This window comes from Hyperoodon ampullatus, assembly GCF_949752795.1.
Source record: "Hyperoodon ampullatus genome assembly, chromosome: 1".
NCBI lineage: Eukaryota > Metazoa > Chordata > Mammalia > Artiodactyla > Ziphiidae > Hyperoodon > Hyperoodon ampullatus.
In genome coordinates, this window is record NC_136914.1 from 36,252,356 (window position 1) to 36,277,884 (window position 25,529).

A 25,529-nucleotide genomic window follows, 5' to 3' on the forward strand; every position below is an offset into this window, starting at 1 on the left:
TGGAGGAATGCTGTCACAATTAGGAGTTAGTGAAATACGTTCAGTACTGAGAATCAGAAGCAGGTTCTTTGAAGCTGATCTCTTCCCTTTGGGCAGAATCAAATATAAACCTCCCAGGTAGTGTGATATTGTTTTCTTTCATGAGATAGTCTGAGTTTTACAACAACTAAGCCTTGAAAATTCTGACTTATGTACCAGTCAGGCTCACAGGAAGGCAGCAGGAAGGGAGAATGAATTTCTTAGCCACTGTTAGTCAGTACTTGATCCTCACCATCAGAGCCTGGAGAAGATCTACCAGGGGTTCTGACAACACTCCCAGGGCCTGTGGCTGGCACAACCAGGACCCAGTAGGGATATGGAAATTGAGGTCCAGAAGTTCCTGCCTTCCCAGAGGCCTGGAATGTTGTTAAAAAATAGCACACCGGGCTTCCCTGGTGGCGCAGTGGTCGAGAGCACGCCTGCCGATGCAGGGGACACGGGTTCGTGCCCCGGTCCGGGAAGATCCCACATGCCGCAGAGCGGCTGGGCCCGTGAGCCGTGGCCGCTGAGCCTGCGCGTCCGCAACAGGAGAGGCCACAACAGTGAGAGGCTCGCGTACCGCAAAAAAAAAAAAAAAAATAGCACACTGAAAATGTTTAACTTGTCTGCACACACTTTTGGCTTGTTCATGTTTTAATGTGTATTTTTATTTACAAAGTGAGATGATGTATAACATGATGCAGTTACAAACATTTGATATGTCCATTTTCATGAAAAAGTATATAAATATATTACAGGAACTTCTAGATAGTAAACATTAGAAATTGATACAGTAAACATTTGCTACCTTTTTTTCTATGCCAATATTACTGTCATTTAAAGCTTAAATACTGGTTTCAAGTATCCCCTATAAAATAGCTCTAGTTTTTAAAAAATACTGGAAAATAATTTTGCTATAAACAAGATTGGTGCCTTAAAAATAGACTCAGTGTGTCCTTGTAACAATGTCAACTATAGTCAAATGCTGCCTTAATCATCCCTAAGATCTGCATTATTCAGTTAGTGTTAAAAAAATCTTTGATAATTATCACAGGTTAAAGTAGCTGTAAAAATACAGCATTTACCATTATTTATTGTTATTAAGAATGCCCCTCTAAGGTAGAGGAGAATAAGCATAATGATTTTTATGGACTTACTGCCCTGTGATCTTTATTTTAAATAGACAGCAGGAGCATCTGCTGGAAGTTAGGAGAGAAATGGACAGACATCCAGAAGGCTGTTCTTGTCATGTCATTTCAGAGGCTGGGCCTGCTCTTTCTCCTCTTCTTCAGCTTGAAGACGTGTCAGGACATAAAGGATGACTTGATAGCAGAAAATATACTGATCCTATAGCCCCCTCACCAAAAAAAAAAAAAGAAAAGAGGAAAAAAAAAGAGAGGGAGAGAAGACTTTAGATGTATAATATGAATATATATATATATATATATATATATATATATATATATATAGCTTCACCGTTACTGGAAGTGATGCTTGAATAATTTTGAAAATATGAAAAATTGTGTCACAGGGTTGAATGTAAGAAGCAGGACATAGAATTGTGCACTGTCACAAAAATTATAAGAAACAGAAACCAGATTGACAAAATGTGGAGGGAAGAAGCCTTGGGGGTGGGTGGTGAGTGCTAACTGAAGTTGTCTCTGATGGGTGGACCACTTCTATTTTTTTGTGCTTTGGTGATTTTTATGATTTGCTTTTATAATGGAAAAATAAACTTTCTACAAAATTTCCTCTAGACTTATTGAACTCATCTTGATGTTTTGAAATGTCAAGAGATTAATACCCAAGAAACTACACAAAATAACTGTCTTTAAATATTTTGGAACAAAAGGATATTTTTGATTTCAAAAATCAATGTTTTTCTGAAAATTAACTTTTTCAGTGAAATTAACTCTCTATTAAGTTGATAGTGCAGGGATCTGAGTTTTCCTGTTACTTGGCAAGGAATTAATGAGCCTGAAAATAAATGGGAAAAATTCACAGTATACTAAGTGGAAAGTAACAGTAATAACTACAGTTGAATGTCATTTAAAACAGTTGTGTGCATGTGAGCACACACACTGTGCACTAAAGAATGTTCAGAATGTTGCCTAAAATGTTAACAACTCTGAAGAAGAGGAATACAAGTAACTCTTTTATTTCCTTTTGCCCATCTGAATTTTAATTTGCCCACATTTTCCACACATTTATCCTTGACTTTCTCTCACGCCACAAACAATCCATTAGCAAACACTTCACATAATGTCCTTTTCTCCCTACATCCACACTCACCACTCCAATCTGGGCCACCACTGCTTGCAACCTAACCAACCTCCTGCTTCTAACCCTACACCCTCCTTCCTAATTCAATTTGGTCTTGTTTTAACACAGCAGCCAGAGTGGTCCTTTAAAATGGGAGTCAGATCATGTCATTCTATACAGACAATCCTGCGATGGCCCCATCTCACTCAGAGGAAAGCCCTGGCCCCGTCACCTCCTCTCACACTTCCCCTCCTGCTGCCTCCACCTCAGACACACTGGCCATGATTATTCTCAAACACACAAGACCCACTCCCACCTTGGACCTCCTCGCAGGTGGTTCTGTCTGCCTGAAAGGCTCTTACCCCCAGACATCTGCGTGACCACCTGCTTCACGTCCTTCAAATCTTTGCTCAAGGGTTACGTCCTCAGTGGTGCCACTCTATTTAAAATAGCACCCCAACCTGCCATGACTCATCCTCTTTACCCTACTCTTTTTCCCTCTAAAGCACTTATCAATTTCAAAGATCCTATATTGTTTACTCAGTTAATGGGTTTATTATCTGCCTTCCTCATCACCATCCACTAGAAGATCTTTGTTATTCCATCAGGGATCTTCATCTTATTCACTGATACGCTCCAAGCATCTAGAAGAGTGCCTGGCATATAGTAGGCACTTAATAAACATCTGTTAAACAAGTGAACTCCCTGGGTCTAAAGAACTGCTTATACAGATCAGTATGTTTTTGTTACCTAGAAAAATATGACTGTGAATCAGCTTAATATTTAGGAGACCTAATTTGAATTAAAAAGGTATATGAAGGGAAAGTAGGCAAATTTAAATTTTAAAAATAGTAAACTTCTACATTCTTCAAGAGGTAGAGATAAATGAATTTATAGATATATGAAACTAGCTTCCACATCCCTCCCCCAATACAAACAAAATGGATAATGGAACTATGCAGAGCAGACAGACTCTAAGTAATGCAGTCCCTGGGAAGGACCCAAGTCTGTAGGTCAGTGGGTGATTTAACCCATGTTTTGACTTTAGGTAAGAGAAATGAAAATGATCAAAACAGAGGATAAATGAACACTTTCCCAAGAGTGCCTTCTCCAAGCTAAACAACTGCATCCTCCCTTCCTGCCTTCTGGTCAATGCTGTTGAATCCATTCCCTCTCAGGAAATTTCTGTAGCAAGAAGATTACCTTTTATCTCTTTTTTAGGTTGGAAATGGGGAAGGAATGCCACTAATTACATGCTCTTTTGTACCACCCCAAATTTTTGCCCCCAATATACCATCCTATTCTCTGTAATCTATTCATTGTAGATATTGCATTTCCTCATTTTTTAAACTAAAAGGCAACATTTAAAAAAGATAGCCTAGAAATATTTTCACAAAAATCTTCATTAGAAGGCACCAGCCAACACTCACCACTGTCTGAACCATTCCATGTCTTTGTAGTCTCATGCAGCGCACTAAATCAGAGATGTCAAACTGCCAAAGGAAACAGAATCTGTATGTTAAATAAAAAGGATAACTGAATTTGAACCCCAAAGACTCACTAAGGAGTGGCTTACATAGATTTCTGCACCCCGATCTCCTTCCCCTGCTAGCAGTCTTGAGAAACTGTTCTGGACAAAATTAAGTTGGTGAACTGACTTTGCCATCATTTGATAGTTTTATTTATGTTTTTTTTTTAAGAATTAGGAAGGTTATCCTATTTGAAAATCCCCAACAGAAATGCTCTTCACTCTGAAATTTGACTAATTTCTAATATCGCCATTAAAAAAAAAAAGGCCAAGTATTTTTCCTACATTTTCCTGCTCAGAATAAAATTCCTGATCTTTTTATTTTCCCAAGGGAGAAACAGACTATTTCATTTGTCCTACTTAAATTATCATGAGAGTGTGAAGAGCAAGACAGAACTGTTTTTAGCAAATTCTTCAAGAGGTAATGATTTTAATTACATATTATGTGCACTAAGATATTCTAACATTCTAAGCATGATTTATCCTAATTTAGGTTTTAAGTAAGATTATACTCTTATTAGCTTTGTTTACTTAGTAATAATTTTAAAAATTGGGGGTAATTGTTTAGAGATAGACTATTTAGCATCAATTTGCATAACGAAGTATTTTCCACCTATAGGTAACAATAACAAAAAACCCAGTAAAATAAATATAAGTTTGAAGTATTATTTCTTCTTGATTATGGCCTATGCAGTTTTGAACGTTTACTAAAATACAATTCTATGTAGTAACAAAATTGTCATTCATACAAACTGATAAATAAAAAAAATTCCGAGTACTCACTTCAAGATCTTGACTGATTAATCCTAGAACCACATCTATGCATATCAGGGTCCCTGAACGTCCAATGCCGGCGCTGCAGTGTGTGGTGATTGGGCCCGATCTATGAATGTGTCTCATGTAAGAGATAAAAGTGAGCAAGTCGTCTGGCTGAGAAGGTGTATCATGGTCTGGCCAGGCAGTGAAATTCAGATGAGAAATATGTCGCACCTCTCCTGTCTGAAATTGTACAACAGAATAAGTAGATAAAGGCATACTATGTTGTTCACATACAATTAGTTCTTATTATTTTGTCCTTTTAAATTTTGACTTGGCCATTGGATTAGATACAAGGAAAAGTGAAAGACAGACTCCATCAAACAAGGCACTGAGGGCCTTTATCAAGGAGGTTACTAGATCCACACTTTAAATATTGGTAAAAACGACTTCTTGGAAACCCTAAAAGCAAATTTACGTTTTGATATGAATAGCAACCTTTTTTAAATGATCCCATTTCAAATTCACCTTAGATAAAAGCCACAGTCATTGCAGTGGCTTAAAAGCGCTACATGATGTGGCCCGGCTACCTCTCAGACCTAACCTCTTGCTGCTGGCCACTTTGCTCCAGCCATAGGGACCTCTCCGGTTCTTTAAAAACACTAGGCACAGTTCAGTCTCAGGGCCTTTGCACTTGCTCTTTCTGACTGAGATGCTTCCCTCCCCCCAGATATCCCTGTGATGATGTTTTTCTCACAGCACCATCAACACCAGTATCTTTTCATTAGAAAGTAAGGTCCAGGGGCTTCCCTGGTGGCGCAGTGGTTGAGAGTCTGCCTGCTGATGCAGGGGACACGGGTTCGTGCCCCGGTCCCGGAAGATCCCACATGCCGCGGAGCAGCTGGGCCCATGAGCCATGGCCACTGAGCCTGTGCGTCTGGAGCCTGTGCTCCGCAACGGGAGAGGCCACAACAGTGAGAGGCCCGTGTACCACAAAAAAAATTTTAAAAAAAAGAGACTTTATAAAAAAAAAAAAAAAAAAAGAAAGAAAGTAAGGTCCATGAGGTCAGGGATTTCCTTTTGTTTGTGTTGTTAACTTCTGAATCCCTATATTCCATAACAGGGCCTAACTAAGCTCTAGAAACATGTGTTGATTAAATAAACAAGTCATTTAAGGAATATTGAACAATTGTGCTAGCATAAGTAATGGGTAGGCTGGTGTAAGTGAATAAGGAAGTATAATCTTTAATTCTTTGTAAAACCACAAATCAAAAATCATGAAGGAGTTTCTCAGGCTATGTTTACATGCCACCAATAACACTGAGTCAGTAAGTTTTGTTTCTATGAAAGTAAAATTATTCTGTTCCTTTAACAAAGTTAAAATGCCAATAGGAAACACATTACTCAAACTGAGTATTACTGGGTGGAGGAAGGAAATAAAGTGAGGGGGTGTGTAGGTGAGGAAACAGTAGCAGCTTTACTTAAGGTATACCCACTTATCTAATTCAAGCTAAATTTATTCAGTGCTTAGGTGGCTGCAATAGGAATTACCTGAATAACAAACATTTATGCTACAATTGTTCCTGCATTACCAAATACATTGTCTTTATGGGGGAATATTTGCTACTTAGAGGGTTTTAAAAAACAGTTTCATTGAGTCTACTTAGAGGTTTGACCTGAAAAATATATTTCCAGCACATAGCTTCTGAGCCATTCTGTGCTATCACAAAGCAAAGGATGATGGTTGATCCTGTAAAAGTCCTGTATTATCATTTTCATTTAATACAGTACATACTGGAGGAAACTATTTGGCAGAATTCATGAAGAGGATCACATTTAAGCTTATATTAGATTAAGGATAGTAGATGGAATTAGTTCCACTGAAATGGGACCCAAGAAGTCACTGGCTTTTATTCAGAAACACATTGATGTAATCATGGAAAGATTTAATCCACGTACCTGAATGTCTTCTAGGGTCATTGCCCTTACTACAAAGCCCTTTAGCTGCTGCACTCTCACAAGAGCCAGTCGAAGCCTGTTGCTGACCATTGTTGTTTTGCCTAGGACATTAGGCCAATAGCGCTGGCATTTGATTTTTTCCCCTTCCACTTCTTGGGTCATCATGGCTATCACTGTGGATTTTTGTTCCCAAATCATCTGCCAGAAATCTCCAACGGTTGTAGGGAGAGGTCCTTGGCAGGCAATGTAGACGAATTCTTCTCTTCCCACTGGTATCTTAATGAAGCTGGCGTTGATATATCCACCTTCATCTCCAAGAGGCACTCTTGTAGCATCGTCTGTGAATTTCCAACCACAAAACAGAGCCATCTATATCACGCATTTTTAAACAAGAGCCCTATAGACAAGGTGAGTCAAAGATTATTAGAATTTCCTCATAACCGTAGATGAAATCACAAAAACATTTTAATAAAGGCATATTTTCAAACTGCAGTACAGTCAAATCATTTTGCACATTTCCCTCATGTTATAAGTATATTTAAGATGTCAACTCAGTTTTGGAAAAAATTAGATATTGTTCACATAGATTTGGTTGGAAAAAATCAAAATTAATAATGACTGCATTTAGAACTTCTTAATAACTAGGGAAACACAACTTTGCTACTTCTCCATTGTTATTTTAATAATGATGACAATAGTAAATTTAATATAATGAAAAATTTGAAAATTATTTCATAAAACAAAAATTAGTATTACAGTAAAACTATTAAAGTACTTATTACAAATATAATTGGCACAATTAATTCTTGCTTATCTAATTATAGTCTTTTGAGTAAGCAGCCAAAATAATAAACTAACTCAATAAATAAAAAGGTAGCACACTTTATTCTCCAGGCATTGTAATGTCATATAGTCAAAATACACATTTTCAAACCAAGCTCCCCCAGTAAAAAGTGTATATAAACCATCTCATCCAAGAGAATTAATCTGTATGTACTTATACATTAGAAGTCATTTCAATCTCACATATAACTGGTTATTTCTGTGATTACCAAATTATGACATTTAGTAATAGATTTCAAAATCCTCCATCAATTGCCCTTCTATTATTTGACTTCTATCTCTTGATCCACAGAAACAAATCTACTCAGTAGTTTTGGATTTATGGCTTATCCCATTCTGCTTTGAGATACTAGTCTGCCATTTTTTTGCCCGAAACAATTAGCACCTACTTTATGCCAAACCATAATCTATTCCATATTAAAAATCCTGTCTAAGGGCTTCCCTGGTGGCACAGTGATTGAGAGTCCACCTGCCGATGCAGGGGACACAGGTTCGTGCCCCGGTCTGGGAAGATCCTACATGACGCGGAGTGGCTGGGCCCGTGAGCCATGGCCGCTGAGCCTGCGCGTCTGGAGCCTGAGCTCCACAATGGGAGAGGCCACAGCAGTGAGAGACCCGCGTACCGCAAAAAAAAAAAAAAAAAAAAAAAAATTCCTGTCTAAGATTCAATTCTTTTTTTTCTTTTTTTTTTTTTTCTCTGTACATGGGCCTCTCACTGTTGTGACCTCTCCCGTTGCAGAGCACAGGCTCCGGACACGCAGGCTCAGCAGCCACGGCTCACGGGCCCAGTCGCTCTGCAGCATGTGGGATCTTCCCAGACCGGGGCACGAACCCATGTACCCTAGCATCAGCAGGCAGACTCTCAACCACTGCGCCACCAGGGAAGCCCTAAGATTCAATTCTTTTTTTTTTTTTTTCTGTACGAGGGCCTCTCACTGTTGTGGCCTCTCCCGTTGTGGAGCACAGGCTCCGGATGCGCAAGCTCAGCGGCCATGGCTCACAGGCCCAGCCGCTCCGCGGCATGTGGGATCCTCCCGGACCGGGGCACGAACCCGCGTCCCCTGCATCGGCAGGCGGACTCTCAACCACTGCGCCACCAGGGAAGCCCCAAGATTCAATTCTTAAGGGAAGTTTTCTACAATGAATTTTGTGTCTTCCACCTTGATTGAAAAAATTCAATTGTAGTATTATTTATTGCATGATTTGTCACTATTGGTTGTTATTTATCTTTGAATTTATGACTTCCTGGCAAAGATAAGGTCAGTATGTCATATCATGAAATCCAACATGATTATACATGTAAATGTGGCTTGTGATTATTATAAGAAGTTGCTAGTGTCAATATTTTAGCTATATACATATATTCATATATATATTTTAAAAAAAACACGTCGATTGGTGAAATGGGTGAAATATGGGTAAAAAGAATTGCTATTTTTTTCTTCCTGTTATCTTAAACAATTCAAAGAACAATGCAACTTGGTAGTCCCATGGTGGCCACACACACATATACAGCTGTTATGTACCACAGACATTTTTCTAAACTTAAAATAGTAGAATAAATAGATTTGATTGTGACCCATGAACTAAGAAACTGCTTATCTAGAAGCCAATTCCTATTTTTAAAAAGACTTTAAAAATTCATCAATGTCTGAAGAAATGTTTAAGATGCCTCTAATCAATTTTCAGAACACACAGATAATTTTATAAATTTTATTTATTTATTTATTTATTTATTTATTTATGGCTGCGTTGGGTCTTTGTTGCTGTGCACGGGCTTTCTCTAGTTGCAGTGAGTGGGGGCTACTCTTCATTGTGGTGTGTGGGCTTCTTACTGCGGTGGCTTCTCCTGTTGCAGGGTTCTGGCTCTAGGTGCACGGGCTTAGTAGTTGTGGCCCGCGGGCTCTAGAGCGCAGGCTCAGTAGTTGTGGCACACGGGCTTAGATGCTCCGCAGCATGTGGGATCTTCCTGGACCAGGGCTTGAATCTGTGTCCCCTGCACTGGCAGGCAGATTCTTAACCACTGCACCACCAGGGAAGCCCCAAAGATAATTTTAAAAAATTCAGGTTATATATATAAATTTATCTGTTACTGATGTAAATCTCTGAATGTGTGTGTCTGCGTGTGTGCACACTTATGTGAGAGATAAGGTAAACTAGCACATAAGTTTTAAATCAGTTTAAATTATATTAAAATTACATTTGATTTGAAGCCTAATTGGAACTTACAGGGAAGTATATTTTTATATCGGTTCTTCCTTCTGTTTTCCTTAGTCTGTCCAATTAGACACTGATCCAAAGGTTTTAATTCTTGAAGATTCTGTAAAGCAAAAGTGGAAATAAAATTAAATTTGTTGAGATAAACAGTAATTCAGTAATGATTGCAAATGCTTTTTTTTATTTTTATTTTTTTTTAATTTTGCTTTATAACAAATTTAATCAGTTATACATATACATATGTTCCCATATCCCCTCCCTTTTGCGTCTCCCTCCCACCCTCCCTATCCCACCCCTCCAGGCGGTCACAAAGTACCGAGCTGATCTCCCTGTGCTATGCGGCTGCTTCCCACTAGCTATCTACCTTACGTTTGGTAGTGTATATATGTCCATGCCGCTCTTTCACTTTGTCACAGCTTACCCTTCCCCCTCCCCATATCCTCAAGTCCATTCTCTAGTAGGTCTGTGTCTTTATTCCTGTCTTACCCCTATGTTCTTCATGACATTTTTTTCCCTTAAATTCCATATATATGTGTCAGCATACAGTATTTGTCTTTCTCTTTCTGACTTACTTCACTCTGTATGACAGACTCTAGGTCCATCCACCTCATTACAAATAGCTCAATTTCATTTCTTTTTATGGCTGAGTAATATTCCATTGTATATATGTGCGCAAATGCTTTTTTAAAAAATAAGTTTATTTATTTTATTTATTTTTATTTTTGGCTGCCTTGGGTTTTTGTTGCTGCCTGTGGGCTTTCTCTAGTTGCAGCGAGCGGGGGCTACTCTTCGTTGTGGTGTGCGGGCTTCTCATTGCGGTGGCTTCTCTTGTTGCGGAGCACGGGCTCTAGGCACGTGGGCTTCAGTAGTTGTGGCTGGCGGGCTCTAGAGCACAGGCTCAGTAGTTGTGGCACACAGGCTTAGTTGTCCTGTGGCATGTGGGATCTCCCGGACCAGGGCTCGAACCCGTGTCCCCTGCATTGGCAGGTGGATTCTTAACCACTGAGCCACCAGGGAAGCCCCTGCAAATGCTTTAAATGTGCAGGGTGCAAAACTGACTATTGATCAGGGCAAATTTGACCGTTAAGAAACAAATATGTCCTGTCAAGACAAATAAGCCTGCAATCCCAATACTAATTCAATATACCAGTTGTTGAAATATATTGTTGCAAATATCTTTAACATGTTGTAGTCAACTAACTTTGTGAAACAGCAGTTTGTATCTTAATTTGAAATTTCAGCTTAAAGATGTGTATAATTTCATTTTAGAAAAAAAAACCCCAATTCATGAAAACAATTTTGGCTTAAAGTAATGAGCTGGAGCAGAATTTCTTGCATTATTGTCTCTGGGGTCACAGAATATTCCAAGTGGTAGAATTGTGGTAAGATAGTCCTAAATTCTAGAGTCAACTCTTTCTCACTTTTCATTCACTCATTAATTAATCCATCCATCCATCTAGCCATCCAAGTCAACCAATATACATTGAAAATGCCTACTATATGCAAGGCACTCTAATAAGTGCTGGGGGTACGTTAGAGAGAAAGAAGATACGATTTGGGCTGTCCTGGAGACCACAGGCTACTGGGAGAAAGAGGCAGTAAAAGAGTAAACAAACAAATATTGTGATATATGCTTTGAAGAAATTAACAAGCTGCTGTGATACAGAAAAATAAACATCTGCTTTATAAAGGGTTGTGATGGAAGGTCTCTGAGATGGTAACATTTAAACTTAAGACCTTAAAGAAGAAATCACGTCTGCAAAATGGAGAGAAAGAATAGAACTTAACATTGTGAACCTGTTTCCAAATCCATACAATGGGATTTAAAATTATTTGAGCATTATACACAAAGCATCTAGCACACTGTTGAAGCTCTCAGTAGGAGTTAGCACCTTTCACTTCAGGGTCTACAAAAAGCTCAGGATGTGGGCAAGTAAGCAGATGGTTTGAGAGAGATGGGCAAGGTAGACCCCCAAACCACAGTGGTGCTACATTATTCTTTGGCCTAGTGGTAAGTAATGGATGGGGCCAGCAAGACCACAGAAGCAAGGCCTCTGAAGCACTGCTGCTTTGAACTGGGGGGCACATTCTTGGAGCTGTATTAAAATAAAAACTGTTGCTAACGATGAATCACATCTTTAGTGTATTAACTATGAAGTTTAGTTGGATGGTTGGAATTGATACTTGACTTTTAAAAAAATCTCTTTAGCCTTACATATGAGGATAATCTTCAGGGAGATTTATCAAGCTCTGAAGCTGCTAAAGAGATCCCTTTAAATCAATACTATTAGGATCCTAATTAGAAAAATTAATTTACTGCTAGAAATGACAAGATGGTGCTTTTATAGTTGGAAGTTGTAAAGTAACAGACATTTTCAAGATTCTTAAAATTTCTCCTAACCTTGCAGAAAACTTTGTTGGAGAAAGAACCATTGTCAAAAGCCCCTTACCTCTAGCTCCTTAGATGGAATTCCTTGATCTAGTAAACCCTGCAACATTCGAATGACTGATTTCAACTCCGTACCGGTGTATTTACTGGAGGGAAGCAGTTTGACAATGGGGAGTGTGGTGAGCTCCTCATCTGTCAGAAAGGGATGACCTAATAAGAAGATGGCAGTTGATTACAAAAAAAAAAAATTTCCCCCCAGAATTGATTTAGCCAATAAGAGAGCTAATTTTAGCCAATAAGAGAACCAATTTGATCCTATTCTCGCCTCATCTATTTTTTACAAAAGTGAGAGTCTTTGAATTAATAAGGCAATAGAACTAACAGGTAGGCAGATAAATACAATCATCAAAGGAAAATCCTGGCCATAGCAAGATCCTTGTACCCAACCCTTAAGGGAACACCTCACTGACTGTTCAGAGTTCTTAAGGCTCTTGGCTGTCAATTACTTATAGCTTTTAAAGGAGTTTAAATTGTTTCTCTTTGCTTCTCTGGACCCAAATGGCACTGTTTACTTGATAAGAATGTATTTAGTCTTGTTTTTATTTTGCATTTAAATTAGCCTCCAAGCACATGGAGAAAAGATGAAGGAAGATGCTTCAGAAATTCCTTACAAGGGGACATGGCACTAGAAACACTGATTTCTCCCCTCTCTACCCACCCTTGGTACTCAGTGCCACTATCTCTGTCACTTGATAGTTTTCTCCATGCAAATGAAATCCTAAGGGTCTTTAGGAGTTTATCAAACAAGTGCTATCAATGTCTAAGAAAAGGTATGTGTCTAATTTAGTACCTGCTCTCCCTATGGAAAATGCTGATAACAGAAGGCAACTGTTATCCTGGAAAAAAGTAGGAGAGACTTCTTGCTATAGTCTGCACAAGTGTATCTTTAATTACATCAATCAGTTGATAAAAACATTTTGATGATGCAGCTACTATGCACGCAACAGTAATTCCAGGCACTGGGGGATCTCAAAAAGCTTAAGTTCTGTCTGGGGCGAAGACTAGTTGTGAATGCAAAATCCAATCATATGAAATATCTGTAAACTTTTACAGAACTGAGTGTGAATGCAACAGGAGCTCAGATGCTGGAGAGATGAACCTGGGTTACAGGATTTGAGCATTTCCATTGACACCAACAAACCAACTAAGTCAAAAAAGTGTTAATTCGACTCCTTTAATTTCTTTCAACAATGACTTCAAATTACAAAACTGTGTTCTTTCACTGCATTAATATAACATTTCTTTATACGAAGAAAAAGAAATAGAACGCTGGATAGAACTTCATTTATCTACTGGCTCAGTATAAAACAAGAGAGGCAGTAATAGTGAGGACAGACCAACTGACTCTTACTCTTAAAAATTTTCCTATCTTTGAGCTATTCTTCCTACTTTACTATAAATAAAATGTGCTCCTAGATTTCTTATTCCAAGATGGCAAAATTGTGACTCTGTGTTTCCATTTAAAGTACTTACACATCTATTTACATGTTTTACTCCAAGTCACTGAGAATTTTAGCCTAATAACTGTGCAAATATCTGGTCAATAAATGAATGTTGATGTTTGTTTATGTGATTTAACTTTATGTATAGAACTTAATAATGCAGACATATGGTGAAATAACATATCCATATATTCTGAAAACTGTAATTTTCAAACACTTATTTTTTCTTCCTATAGTTTTTATTTAAAAAGTTGCTAATAAATTTCTTGCCTTTATTGGAATCTTCGTGGTTTGTCACTTCTGTTGGCAATTCATCACTTCCCCATGTTATTTCATCATCATCATCAGTCTTCTTTTCTGCTGACTTGTGAATTAAGCTATGACAACAGAACACATTTATATTTTCTTCAGTTCTGTGTCCAAAATAAATTGAAATATTATGTTCTTGAACTACATATTTCCACTACAATTATTATGGTATTTAAAAATAGATTATCTGATTAAAAAAACCTTAAATCCACAATTCCTAAAACTTATTGGTAGATATAAATTAAATTGAGGTACAGAATTGTTTAATATAGTTTAAATTTTGTCCTCAAACAAATCCCAAGTCTTTGAACCTTAGGTTGAAGGAGTCCTCTTGGGGATGGAGAAGGTGGTGGTTTGTTTCCACCCTTCCACTTGGATGCATGATTACAACTGTGTAAGTAGAGCTCTCTTTTGTTTTTTTAAACAGCTGTCTACTATTGTACTGTATGAATGATTCTTCATTTAATTACAGAAGTCCCTACTGATGGACATCAGTGTTTCACTACAATTGGGGGTGAAAAGGACACTCCGGTATCTGGGCACTCACTTAATGTAATAAAACTCAGTACAAGTTCTCATTATTCTAGTGGTGCACAGCAGATGCCATCTCTCAGGTAAGGTGGGTGGCTAGAAAAGAGAAACTAGGTAGAAGAATAACATTTAGTGATCAGATGAGATGAAAAAGGATAATGCAAAGGCCTGAATACATTTTTAACTTTCTGATGCTCCGGGGAACAAAGCAGAGTACATTTTGTCTGATGACAATATTATACACCATTAAGGCAGGACATGCACTAATGCTCCCAAAACATTGTAACAGGACAGCAATTATGCTGCTTTTATGGTGGATGCTTTCCTCTGCTCCAACTAATTGTACATCACAATTAACATGTAATTTGCAAGTTCTGCGTCCATGAGGTCTTTTTGGTCTTCTAGCAAGTATGCTTTGTTTGGAAGGATATGTTTTGGAGATCCTCCCGTAAGGATCCTCCCTTCTTTCTCATTCTTTTGAACAGCTGCTTAGTATTTCATTGTATGAGCACACTCTAATTTATTTTGTGTCTATTATGGTTTTTTACTACTATAAACAATGTTGCAATAAATATTCTTATAGAAATGCCTGCATACATATGGTAGTAGGATCAATTCTTAGAAATAAAATTGCTAGGTTGAAGGGAATGTACTACAGTTCTTTGAACCTATGACACGTATCATTGTAAGATATGCTATTCTGAATTAGGTCACAATGAGAGATACTTGGACTACCTATGTGCCAAACACCTGGAACAGCTGGCTGGGTTGTGGGTTCATAGACCCTGTCTTCACCCCCCAGTGACCCTGACCAGCCACAGGCCGTGAGGTCTCAGGGGGCCATTCCTGCAGTGGGGCCTGTGGTTGAAACATGGACTTCCTTGTCCCCAAGCAAATCTCTAGGAGGTTAGAACCCAGAGTTGACTAAGTCTCTGCTTGAAACCGGGTCACAACCATGGCTTAGGAGGGGCAGAGAGGGGAGACAGAGTGAATAATAAAGCAGGCAGGTAGTGAGGGCCACCATAAACTTCGCAGGAGTTCCTTCAAAGGCATTTCTGTTAACCGTACCCTTCTGAGATCTACATGTCCTTTGAGTCCCTTCGAGGCTGTTTTTGTCTGTTTTGTGGCTTTTTCCCCCTTCATTGTTGTTTAAAAAATAAAATAGTTTATATATATGTCAGCAAGCAGAAGAGTGTTTAGACTTTTTTTCTTTTTGGCAGATGAAGTATGGGAAGCAAAAGCCTTCTGAGGTTCTAGTATAGTTATGTTATAAAGTTGAGCGTGGCCCTGCGTGCCGGAACTCTTAAACAGGTCAGCTGCCGTCACTCCATTTTTTCACACAATGCCCAGGAGATAGGCTCCCAACAGGCCACTCTGAGGCCAACCTTATTTGGCAGAGAGGGAGTCTGTGAAGTCCCAGGCATTTAGGGCTGCGTGGGACATTTAGGGACTAGGACAAGGTGGTGGTAGAGGTGGACAAGTGGACGAGGCTCAGGGCCCGGCCCGCCCACCCCCAGCTTTAATCAGAGGAGTCCAGTATCTGTCTGTTTCTAGGTAGTAGCTGTGTGGCCTTGGGCCACAGCACGTTCCTGTGCGCCAGATACCACTCTAAGTTCTTGAGGTGTATTGGTCATTTAATCCTCGCACAGTCTAGGAGGTAGACAGATACTATCCCTGTTTTAGAGATGAGCTCAGGTAATTTGCTCAAGATCACAGAGTAAGTGACAAAGCCAGGACACAAACTGGGCAGCTTGATTCCAAGCCCATGTTCTTAATCTCTACCAGTTTGCCTCCCAACTGACATGGGGTTGCTCACACTCTCTCATTTTCTCTCTTTTCCTTCTATTTATCTCCCATATTGGCCTCTGCACTTCCCCTCTGGCCCTCTCCAATTCATTCTCCACAGTACATACCTTATTGTCAGTCCACTGCTTAAAAAACTCCATGGCCCCCATTTCTCTTGGGATAAAGGCCAAGGTCCTTATCCTGCTCCCTTCTCATCTTGGGCCCCTTTCCTGTTTGCTGTCAGCCACTCTGGTCTAGTTCAGGCCCTCAGGTGGCTCTGTGCCCTCTCCCGCCCTGGGGTCTTTGCAGACGCTGTTCCTCTGCTTGGACAGCTCCACGCCATCCTTCCCCTACCCCTACCCCTGTCCTAGGCGACTCCTGTTCATGCTTCAGAACATAAATGTTTCTTCATGGAGAAATCTCACCTACTACTGTCTGAGAACATCAAGCCCCCAGGTGATATCCTCTCACAGTTTGTCGTGACTTTTTACAATAAACAGCATTTTTCATGGTCTATGATGATTTATTTGTGGGATTATTTGATTAATATTTGCCTTTATGCTGGACTGTGAGTTCCTTGGGTTAAGGAACTTCTTTGTCTTGTTAACAGTGTATTTCAAGCACATTGTCTGGTTTATATTAGGTGCTCAATAAATATCTGGAAAATAATAATAATAAAAAAAGATACGCTATTACTTTGCTTACATTAAGAAATAATATCAGACTATAATTTTATGACCCTTCATGAGACGTTAAAATTTTTAAAAAGTGTTTCCAAGAATCAGTAACATGTTAATAAAATCTGTATGTTAATAGTGTTTTCAATTTGCCACCCGAAGAATTTACACTAATTTATTCTTCCTCCCTTCCCCTGTTGACAGGGAAGAACCTGTATCTTATTACTATTGGTGGCTGGCCCAGATATTTGCTTATCTTTTAAATATAAGACTATGCATTTCTATGTTAACAATATGTACCCCCTGTCTAACTTTACTTAGTGAAAAATACACTGTCAATTTGCTTTTCTAGGAAAATGGAAATAGCTCCCTTTGACTGTTTGGTTATCATTTAATATGAAGCAAAATTTATGTACAACCACTTTGTTGGCCAACAATATATATAAACTCTTCCTGAGACATCATTTAGTGTTACAAAATATCTTATTTTATATTAGAAACCGTTTTCAAAAAGAAAAACATTTGTGGGGGGTTTAAAATGTTTCTTACCTTCTTTGGTTTTATTTTCTTATTAAAGAATGAAATTTGTGAAGTATAGAAAAATTTAGAGAAACAGAAAAATAGGTTACCTATAATCACACCAGGAGAAGCTACTATCATCATTGCTGGCACATTTCCTTTTAGACTTTTCTTGCATTTTTTCTGATGGTCAAGAAAATACATTGCTTTTTTTGAGCAATGGCATAACAAACACATTGTCACATGTCACTAGAACCTCCTTGTAACAACATTCAGAAACATTTTTAATATTCAACCATAGTTCCATAATCTACTCAGTAAGTCTCATTTGACTGGAAAAGACACATTAATTTAAAAATCAACATCTAAATGGAAATCTTGAGAGCACTTCTAAAAAGAGAATGAAAGTGTTATAAATATTTGAAAAATAGTTTTTTTACCTTTCAGTTTTAACTTTTTCTTCACAATATTCTTCACAGCCATTCATTTTGGTAGACTACAACAAAGAGAAACCAGAATCAAATTAGCCCATTGTACCAAAAAAACAAACAAACCAAAAACAATCTTATATAATGTTCAACTTTATTTCCTATATTTACTGTTATTATTCATCATCATGTTACAGAGACACACGACATTCAATTAATGCATGCCAAACTGTGGCTAAGGCATCTACAGTGGCACAAGAGTTTTGGCTGGCTCCACTTATTCACCTCACACTCATCTTGGCTTTTCATTAATTTCTTTTTATATATATATAAATTTATTTATTTTATTTATTTTTGGCTGCATTGGGTCTTCATTGCTGCGTGAGGGCTTTCTCTAGTTGTGGCGAGCGGGGGCTACTCTTTCTTGTGGTGCACAGGCTTCTCATTACGGTGGCTTCTCCTGTTGCGAAGCACAGGCTCTAGGTGCGTGGGCTTCAGTAGTTGTGGCTCGTGGGCTCTAGAGCGCAGGCTCAGTAGTTGTGGTGCACGGGCTTAGTTGCTCTGCGGCATGTGGGATCTTCCCAGACCAGGGCTCGAACCCGCATCCCCTGCATCGGCAGGCGGATTCTTAACCACTGTGCCACCAGGGAAGTCCCTTTCATTTCTTATATAAGGGATATGAATGTATAGAGGTAAGGAAAAAGAAAAAGGAAAATCCAACGAAACAATTATTTAGATGTGCATATGTTTTTACTCTACTTCAAATTTTATTCTATTTTTTTGCAGTACGCAGGCCTCTCACTGTTGTGGCCTCTCCCGTTGCGGAGCACAGGCCCCAGACACGCAGGCTCAGCGGCCATGGCTCACGGGCCCAGCTGCTCCATGGCATGTGGGATCCTCCAGGACCGGGGCACGAACCCGCGTCCCCTGCATTGGCAGGAGGACTCTCAACCACTGCGCCACCAGGGAAGCCCCCACTACTTCAATTTTAAAATCTAAAATTTCCAATGTGTTAAATTACCTTGCCCATTTATTTAATTTTTAAAATTTTAAATTAAAGTATAGTTGATTTACAATGTTTTGTTAGTTTCTGCTGTACAGCAAAGTGATTCACATACACACACACATATATATACACACACATGTATATTCTTTTTCATGTTCTTTACCATTATGGTTTATTACAGAATATTGAATATAGTTCCCTGTGCTATACAGTAGGACCTTGTTGTTTATCTGTTTTATATATAGTAGTTTGTATATGCTGATACCAAACTCCTAATTTATCCCTCTCCCACCCCTTTTCCCCTTTGGTAACCATCAAGTTTTATATAACTGTGAGTCTGCTTCTGTTTTGTAAATAAGTTCATTTGTATCATATTTTTTCTTTTTAATTTTTCATACTTTATTCCTTATACTGATAGGTTAAGAAAGTAAAGTTTTCCTAAGTACTAATTCATAGATAATGTTTATAAGCGGGACACAAAACATTCAGTTTCACAAACAGTAATATCCAATGATCCCCTTAAATGTAATTTTAATCCTTACTTTAAGCTAAGTGCAAGAATAATACAATAAGCTAAATATGCACAAAACCTGTATATGCTGAACTACAAAAGTGGTTTCCATAGCCACACATGGTCTTAGTCAAGTACACATTTCCACAATGAACAAGTACTAACAAATAAGTTAATAAAACACTACCCCAAATGCTTATCCTGCCATCAGTTTTTTTCAGCAATGCCATTCCTGCTACTGAAAGCACTTATTTTTAGAAGCTTTGACCTGGGAAAATGAGTTCTCTTAAAAACTGACAAATAGTATAAGCCCTGAAGATTTTAAATCAAATAAGTCTTCCAACACAGAAGCATTCAAAGGAAAGTTTTAGTTTCTCAAAAATAAAAAAATTAAAATAAAAAAAACACTCGTTATCTAAAGAAAAGAGTATTAAAACAAATTATCTTAAGACAAACACTCCTAAAAAAGGTTGTATTTTCTATCATTTCCTCCTTAAAGGTTGTATTTTCTATCATTTTCTCCTTAAAAGTCTTTTAATAACTTAGGACTACTGTAATCTAAAAACTTTAGAATACATGAAACATATGTCTTAGCTATCAAAGGTACCATTGAGATTTCACATATTAAACAGCTACAGTAAAGCCTACAAAGGCACAAGTACACCTAATACATAAATATTAGTTCATCATTTAGATGGTCAAAAATCAGAAGGAATTGAATGGTTTGCAAGGTACTTTGACTTACATGTGGTCATTAAAATCCAGTAATTAATTCAAAGTATGGTAATATAACGGCAGGCAATTAAAGGCTCCAATGTCACTCTAAAATTGAAGACATGAAAATAAAGACTGAAAACGTTGTGGTTCTCTATCTTTCATTCACATGGCTAGATATCAGAACATTACTGTGGAAAATATAGTTATTAAATATGGTTTCCCCAGAAAATAATGAAGCTTCAGAAAGTACAAAAAGTGTCAAGATCCATAGTTTGCTTCATCAAATGCTTTTCTAGCTCGTTTCAATTCTTCATTCATAGTAAGCAAGTCTTTAACCCTAGCAAACTTTCTTGGGTCCTTTCAAATCAAGAAGACGCTATCTTCAACTTGTACCCGACCTTGTCTTCCAATTGACATTGCCTTGTGAGTCATTTCGGTGATGAACTCTATGACAAGGTCTTCAAGAATATCTACGGACTCAGTATAAGGATTCTGGTCATCCCCAAACCCATATATCATACACTGTAATTCTTTAGAAAAAAAGTCTCTTTCTTTCACCCTGTCCACCTTCTGCACCTCCTCCAATTTCTTCATTTTCTTCCTCAAAGGTGGGGTCTTCTTCTTCATCTGCCATCCCAGAAGCCAGCCACCTCCAGGGCCTGTATCATATTTTAGATTACACATATAAGGGCTATCATATTTGCCCTTTTATTTTTTAAAGCGAGGGGTGTCTCCCTAGGAAGCTGAGATCAATCACGTCGTACTTTAACTGAGCATGGTGTCACAGAGACCCAAGTCCTGCAGAAGCAGTTTGCTACAATCAGGAGATGCCAAGTTGCATTCTTACATGGTTAACCTTACATTTAAATCTTCATTAGGACAAATTATCTTAAATGGGAAATTCCTTCCATTTCAAGACCCTGCATTATCTGGCCTCTGTCTACCTCTACAATCCATCTGGTTTTACTCTCCTCTTCACTAACTAGGCTTCAAACTGATGGGCCTTTCTTTTAGCTCTTCAAAATCGCTTTTTTCACTTTTTCCTTGTTTAATCTAAGTGTCTTTACCTTCTGAGGATGTTTCCTAACCACCCAGTCTAAAAGTGGGTCTCCCTGGTATTCTCTTTCGTAGCGCTTTTTTAAACTTCATACACCTTATCACAACTTGTAATTGTGTGTTTATTTGACCTTTTAGGTACAGACTCTGTAGAGTTAAAATGTATCTATAATTAAGTTACTCTGATATCAATTTCAGTTTATCTGAGGGAAACACAGAACTTCTATGGCGGAAGAAATAAAGTAGATTGTTTTTATCCACTGACAACTGAAAAAAAAGCTTCTTAGACCTTATCCGTTTTTTTAAAAAAATTAATTTGTTTTTCGCTGTGTTGGGTCTTCGTTGCTGTGTGTGGGCTTTCTTTAGTTGCAGCGAGCGGGGGCTGCTCTTCGTTGCAGTGTGTGGGCTTCTCATTGCGGTGGCTTCTCTTGTTGCGGAGCATGGGCTCTAGGTGCACGGGCTTTAGCAGTTGCAGCACGCGGGCTTAGTTGCTCTGCAGCATGTGAGATCTTCCCAGACCAGGGCTTGAACCCATTTCCCCTGCATTGGCAGGCGGATTCTTAACCACTGAGCCACCAGGGAAGCCCTCCTTATCTGTTTTTAGAAGCTGATAATTTTAGTCTGGGTTAAAACTTTTTTCCAAGTAAAGTCATTTGGATTTCTTATTCCCCATCATAATACTGATCTAGGAATCACCATGTGTGCAATCATTTTGCAAAGTATACAGCCTTTTATAAAAGTGTTATTGGGCTTCCCTGGTGGCACAGTGGTTAAGAATCCGCCTGCCAATGCAGGGGGCACAGGTTCGAGCCCTAGGCCTAGAAGATCCCACAGGCCATGGAGCAACTAAGCCCGTGCGCCACAACTACTGAGCCTGCGCTCTAGAGCCTGTGAGCCACAACTACTGAAGCCCACACACCTAGAGCCCGTGCTCTGCAACAAGAGAAGCCACCACACTGAGGAGCCCGTAGACCACAACAAAGAGAAAGCCCGCGCGCAGCAATGAAGACCCAATGCAGCCAAAAATAAATAAATTTATTTAAAAAGTGTTATTATTAAAATGAGATAAAGCTCAATTGGAAATACACTATAGCAATTCTTGTATTAACCGATTTTTCACTATTTTTGCAAAGTTTACCTATGTATGGTTTGGGGGTGGGTCAGTCTCTCTTCTCATTCTGGATTGTAGGTTCTTTGGAAGAGGAGGAGGCTGTAGTACTGCCTCAAGGAAAAGATTTAAGGTTTTTATCATGGCCAGCCTGTTTGAAGGTTAGTTTGTAATCCTACTGCTCAAAGAATCCAGATCCAGCAACTTGAAGAGTAGAGGAGGTATCTGCTGGATCTAGGACCAGCTACATAATTTGTAGTGCCCAGTGCCAGATGAAAATAGCTTTCTTTGGCATGGCATGTAAGTCATTTCATGAAGCCATCCCTGCCTATCTCTTAAGCCTTAGCTTTCAAGACACCATGTGATACCCTAATAGCAATGATTTAGTGCCCTGAATTTTCCATGTTGATCCAGACCTTCGTACCTTTGCTGAGAAGCTCCTTGGTATGGAATGCTCTTTCCCATTTTATCTCACCTATCAAAATCTTTAAAATGCTAATTCTCTAGGAGGCTTTAATAACCATACCCACATACTCCTGTATAGCCCCTATATTCCCTAATTCTTTATAATCCTCTCTGAACTCCACAGACACTCCATAAAAAAGCAGGATAAGTTTTACTATAGCTTACTATAGCTTTTTGTAGAGTTGAAAGTAAAATTATATGATATTAATTTCAATTTATTTGTGGGAAATCAGAGCTTCCATGGAGGAAGAAAATTTACTTATTTGCATGTGTACATCTCCCAAATTGACTGCTAGATTGTACAAGCAAATTTAGGACAGAAACCCTGACGTCTCTTCTTACCCTGTTATCCCCACAATAATCAAACAAGTTCAGCAACAGCTGAAGTGAAGAGTTTTGAAACTTTCGGTAGTAATTTACAATAATGTATATGACTGGCATTCATTCCTTCATTCACAAATAACACACATTGGCCTGAAGTACTTCACTAAGACGTAGAGTAGTACCCCTTTATCTGAGGGGTGATATGTTCCAAGACACCCAGTGAATGCCTGAAACCATGGAAAGTGCTGAACTCTGTTTTCTGTTCATGTCTTCCACTCACAAATTGAATGCCTCTTCCATCTTAACTAAGCATTTTTCATGCACTGTGGCCTTAACTTTTTCAGTTTGAGGTGCAACAGCAAAACCAGCACAAATTTTTTTCCTTCTTCACAATTTCGCAGATAGATTTGTTCTTACCGTAGATCTTAGCAACTAACCTCAGCATATGATTTTTCTCTTTCCTTATGAAGTAGAGAACTTTCACCTTTTCACTTAAAGGAAGCACTTATGGCTTCTCTTTGGTAACATCCAGATTGCCAGCATCACTACTCTTGTACTGCAGGGCCATCATTGAATAAGAGTTACATGAACACGAACACTTCGATACTGCAATGACCGCTCCGATAACCAAGATGGCTACTAAGTGGCTAATGGGCAAGATACATTGGACAAAGGGATGATTTATGTCCTGGGTGGGATGGAGTGAGACAGAGCAAGATTTCATCTCACTACTTAGAATGACACACCATTTAAAACACCAATTGTTTATTTCTGGAATCTCCATTTAACATTCTCCAACTGTGGTTGACCGTAACTGAAACCCCCAAAAGTGAAACTGTAGATGGGGGGCAGGGGGCTACTGTAGTCAACTATAGAGACAATTAATTGCAGCAGAGGAACAAATGCAACGACTTGCACAAGTAGCTATCAGAGGGACAATCTTTCTTTTTAAAAAGGCCATTCCTCTACTTTTTATAATACCAGTGGACAGCACCTTAACTTTTGACACATGATAAAACTTTCAGGGTTGCAAAATATACTGTTAAGAACCAATTCAGTAAATAATCATTTGTTTAGGGTGATTCTCAACGTGGCACACTTACAAAGTTCTGAATATTTAAAAAAACTCTAAGGAACTCTTAGAACTACTCAAATGTAGGTAATACTCGAGAAATGTTAAGATGAAACAAAACTTTTCTAGAATACTGGTTCAGTCTTTTTTTCAGCGATGGAGAATAGTCATATTTGTCTCTTTTGAATTTGCCTTCTTATGAATATAATTACCATTGTGACTTTAACACATTTAGATTTTGAAACACATGAAACTTTTTCATGTTTTTATTTCAGTACCTTGTGTCCTCTTTTCCTAAATTTGTTTTTTGCTTTCTTTGTTTTGCTTACCATTAGTCAAAATCTCTTCTAAAGCAGAAGTCTCATCTATACAAGTGCTAATTTGTTTTTCAGGATGGACTGGCCCGAAATACTTGGTCTTAAACATCTTGAATTCTCAAGACACAAATTTGTGGGCTCTATCTATACTTTGGTGGCAGGACAACTTATGTATTATTTACATAATATTTCCTAATACCTGGTAGGAATATTCTCCCCCCACGAACCTTAATTTTTAGATTTGTTCTGGATAGTTTTACATCCTAATTCTACTATGTAAACTTTAGAATGATTTCACAAAGCCACCCTGCCTCTCATTAAAACAAACAACGAAACAAAACAGAAACCTCAAAATATTTTATGGGACCATATTTAATTTAGGGGTGAATCTAGGGAGAACTTAAATTTTAGATTTTTTCTATCAAAAGAACAAGGAATGTTTTTCTTGAATACTTCTTTTGTGCTTCTCTGTAGAGTTTTAAAGTATTCATAAATATGTACACTTTTGGCTGAATTTATGCCTAGAGCTCTTGTTTTGTAACTATTGTGAATAAAGTTTTATTTGATTATACATATATATTTAAATTTTACATATCCACACAAAGATGTGCACATGAGTGTTCTTTTTTTCTTCTTTTTAAACATTTATTTATTTTATTTATTTATTTTTGGCTGCATTGGGTCTTCGTTGCTGCGCACGGACTTTCTCTACTTGTGGCAAACAGGAGCTACTCTTTGTTGTGGTGCACAGGCTTCTTGTTGCGGTGGCTTCTCTTGTTGCAGAGCACAGGCTCTAGGCGTGTGGGCTTCAGAAGCTGTGGCACGCAGGCTCAGGAGTTGTGGCACATGGGCTCAGTTGCTCCACGGTATGTGGGATCCTTCCAGAAGAGGGATCGAACCTGTGTCCCCTGCATTGGCAGGCGAATTCTCAACCACTGTGCCACCCAGGAAGCCCTTGATTATATTTTATAAGTTGTTAAGGCAAAGATTGTGTTATAAACTGACCTGTGTCCCCCCAAAGTTCACAGGTTGAAGTCCTAACCCGCAATGGGACTGTATTTGGAAAATAGGGTCTTTACGGAGGTAACTGAGGCTAAATGAGGTCATGAGGATGGTAGTCTAATCCAATAGGATTGGTGTCCTTATAAGAAGAGGAAGAGACACCAGGAGTGTGTGCACACAAAGGAAAGACCATGTGAGGACACAGCTAGAAGAGAGCTGCCTGCAAGC

At 38.5% G+C, this 25,529-nt stretch overlaps 1 protein-coding gene and 1 pseudogene across 3 annotated transcripts in view; both read right to left on the reverse strand.

Moving 5' to 3' along the window:
- Positions 1 to 634: 634 nt before the first annotated feature.
- The window catches only part of PTPN13 (protein tyrosine phosphatase non-receptor type 13), a gene marked incomplete at its 5' end in the record, with an annotated part of 165,821 nt that continues 140,926 nt past the window's right edge, over positions 635 to 25,529 (reverse strand). For both annotated transcript variants that reach the window (XM_079712031.1, XM_079712030.1), the window contains 8 exons: positions 635 to 1,365; positions 3,711 to 3,773; positions 4,592 to 4,807; positions 6,524 to 6,861; positions 9,596 to 9,686; positions 12,034 to 12,182; positions 13,745 to 13,851; positions 17,736 to 17,791. In XM_079712031.1, coding sequence (XP_079568157.1) covers positions 1,270 to 1,365; positions 3,711 to 3,773; positions 4,592 to 4,807; positions 6,524 to 6,861; positions 9,596 to 9,686; positions 12,034 to 12,182; positions 13,745 to 13,851; positions 17,736 to 17,791 — 1,116 coding nt within the window. In that variant the 3' untranslated portion in view covers positions 635 to 1,269. The remainder of the gene's footprint in view (positions 1,366 to 3,710; positions 3,774 to 4,591; positions 4,808 to 6,523; positions 6,862 to 9,595; positions 9,687 to 12,033; positions 12,183 to 13,744; positions 13,852 to 17,735; positions 17,792 to 25,529) is intronic.
- LOC307058657 (transcription initiation factor TFIID subunit 13-like) lies at positions 20,216 to 20,594 on the reverse strand (annotated as a pseudogene). The gene has a single exon. The product of its transcript is annotated as a transcription initiation factor TFIID subunit 13-like (transcript).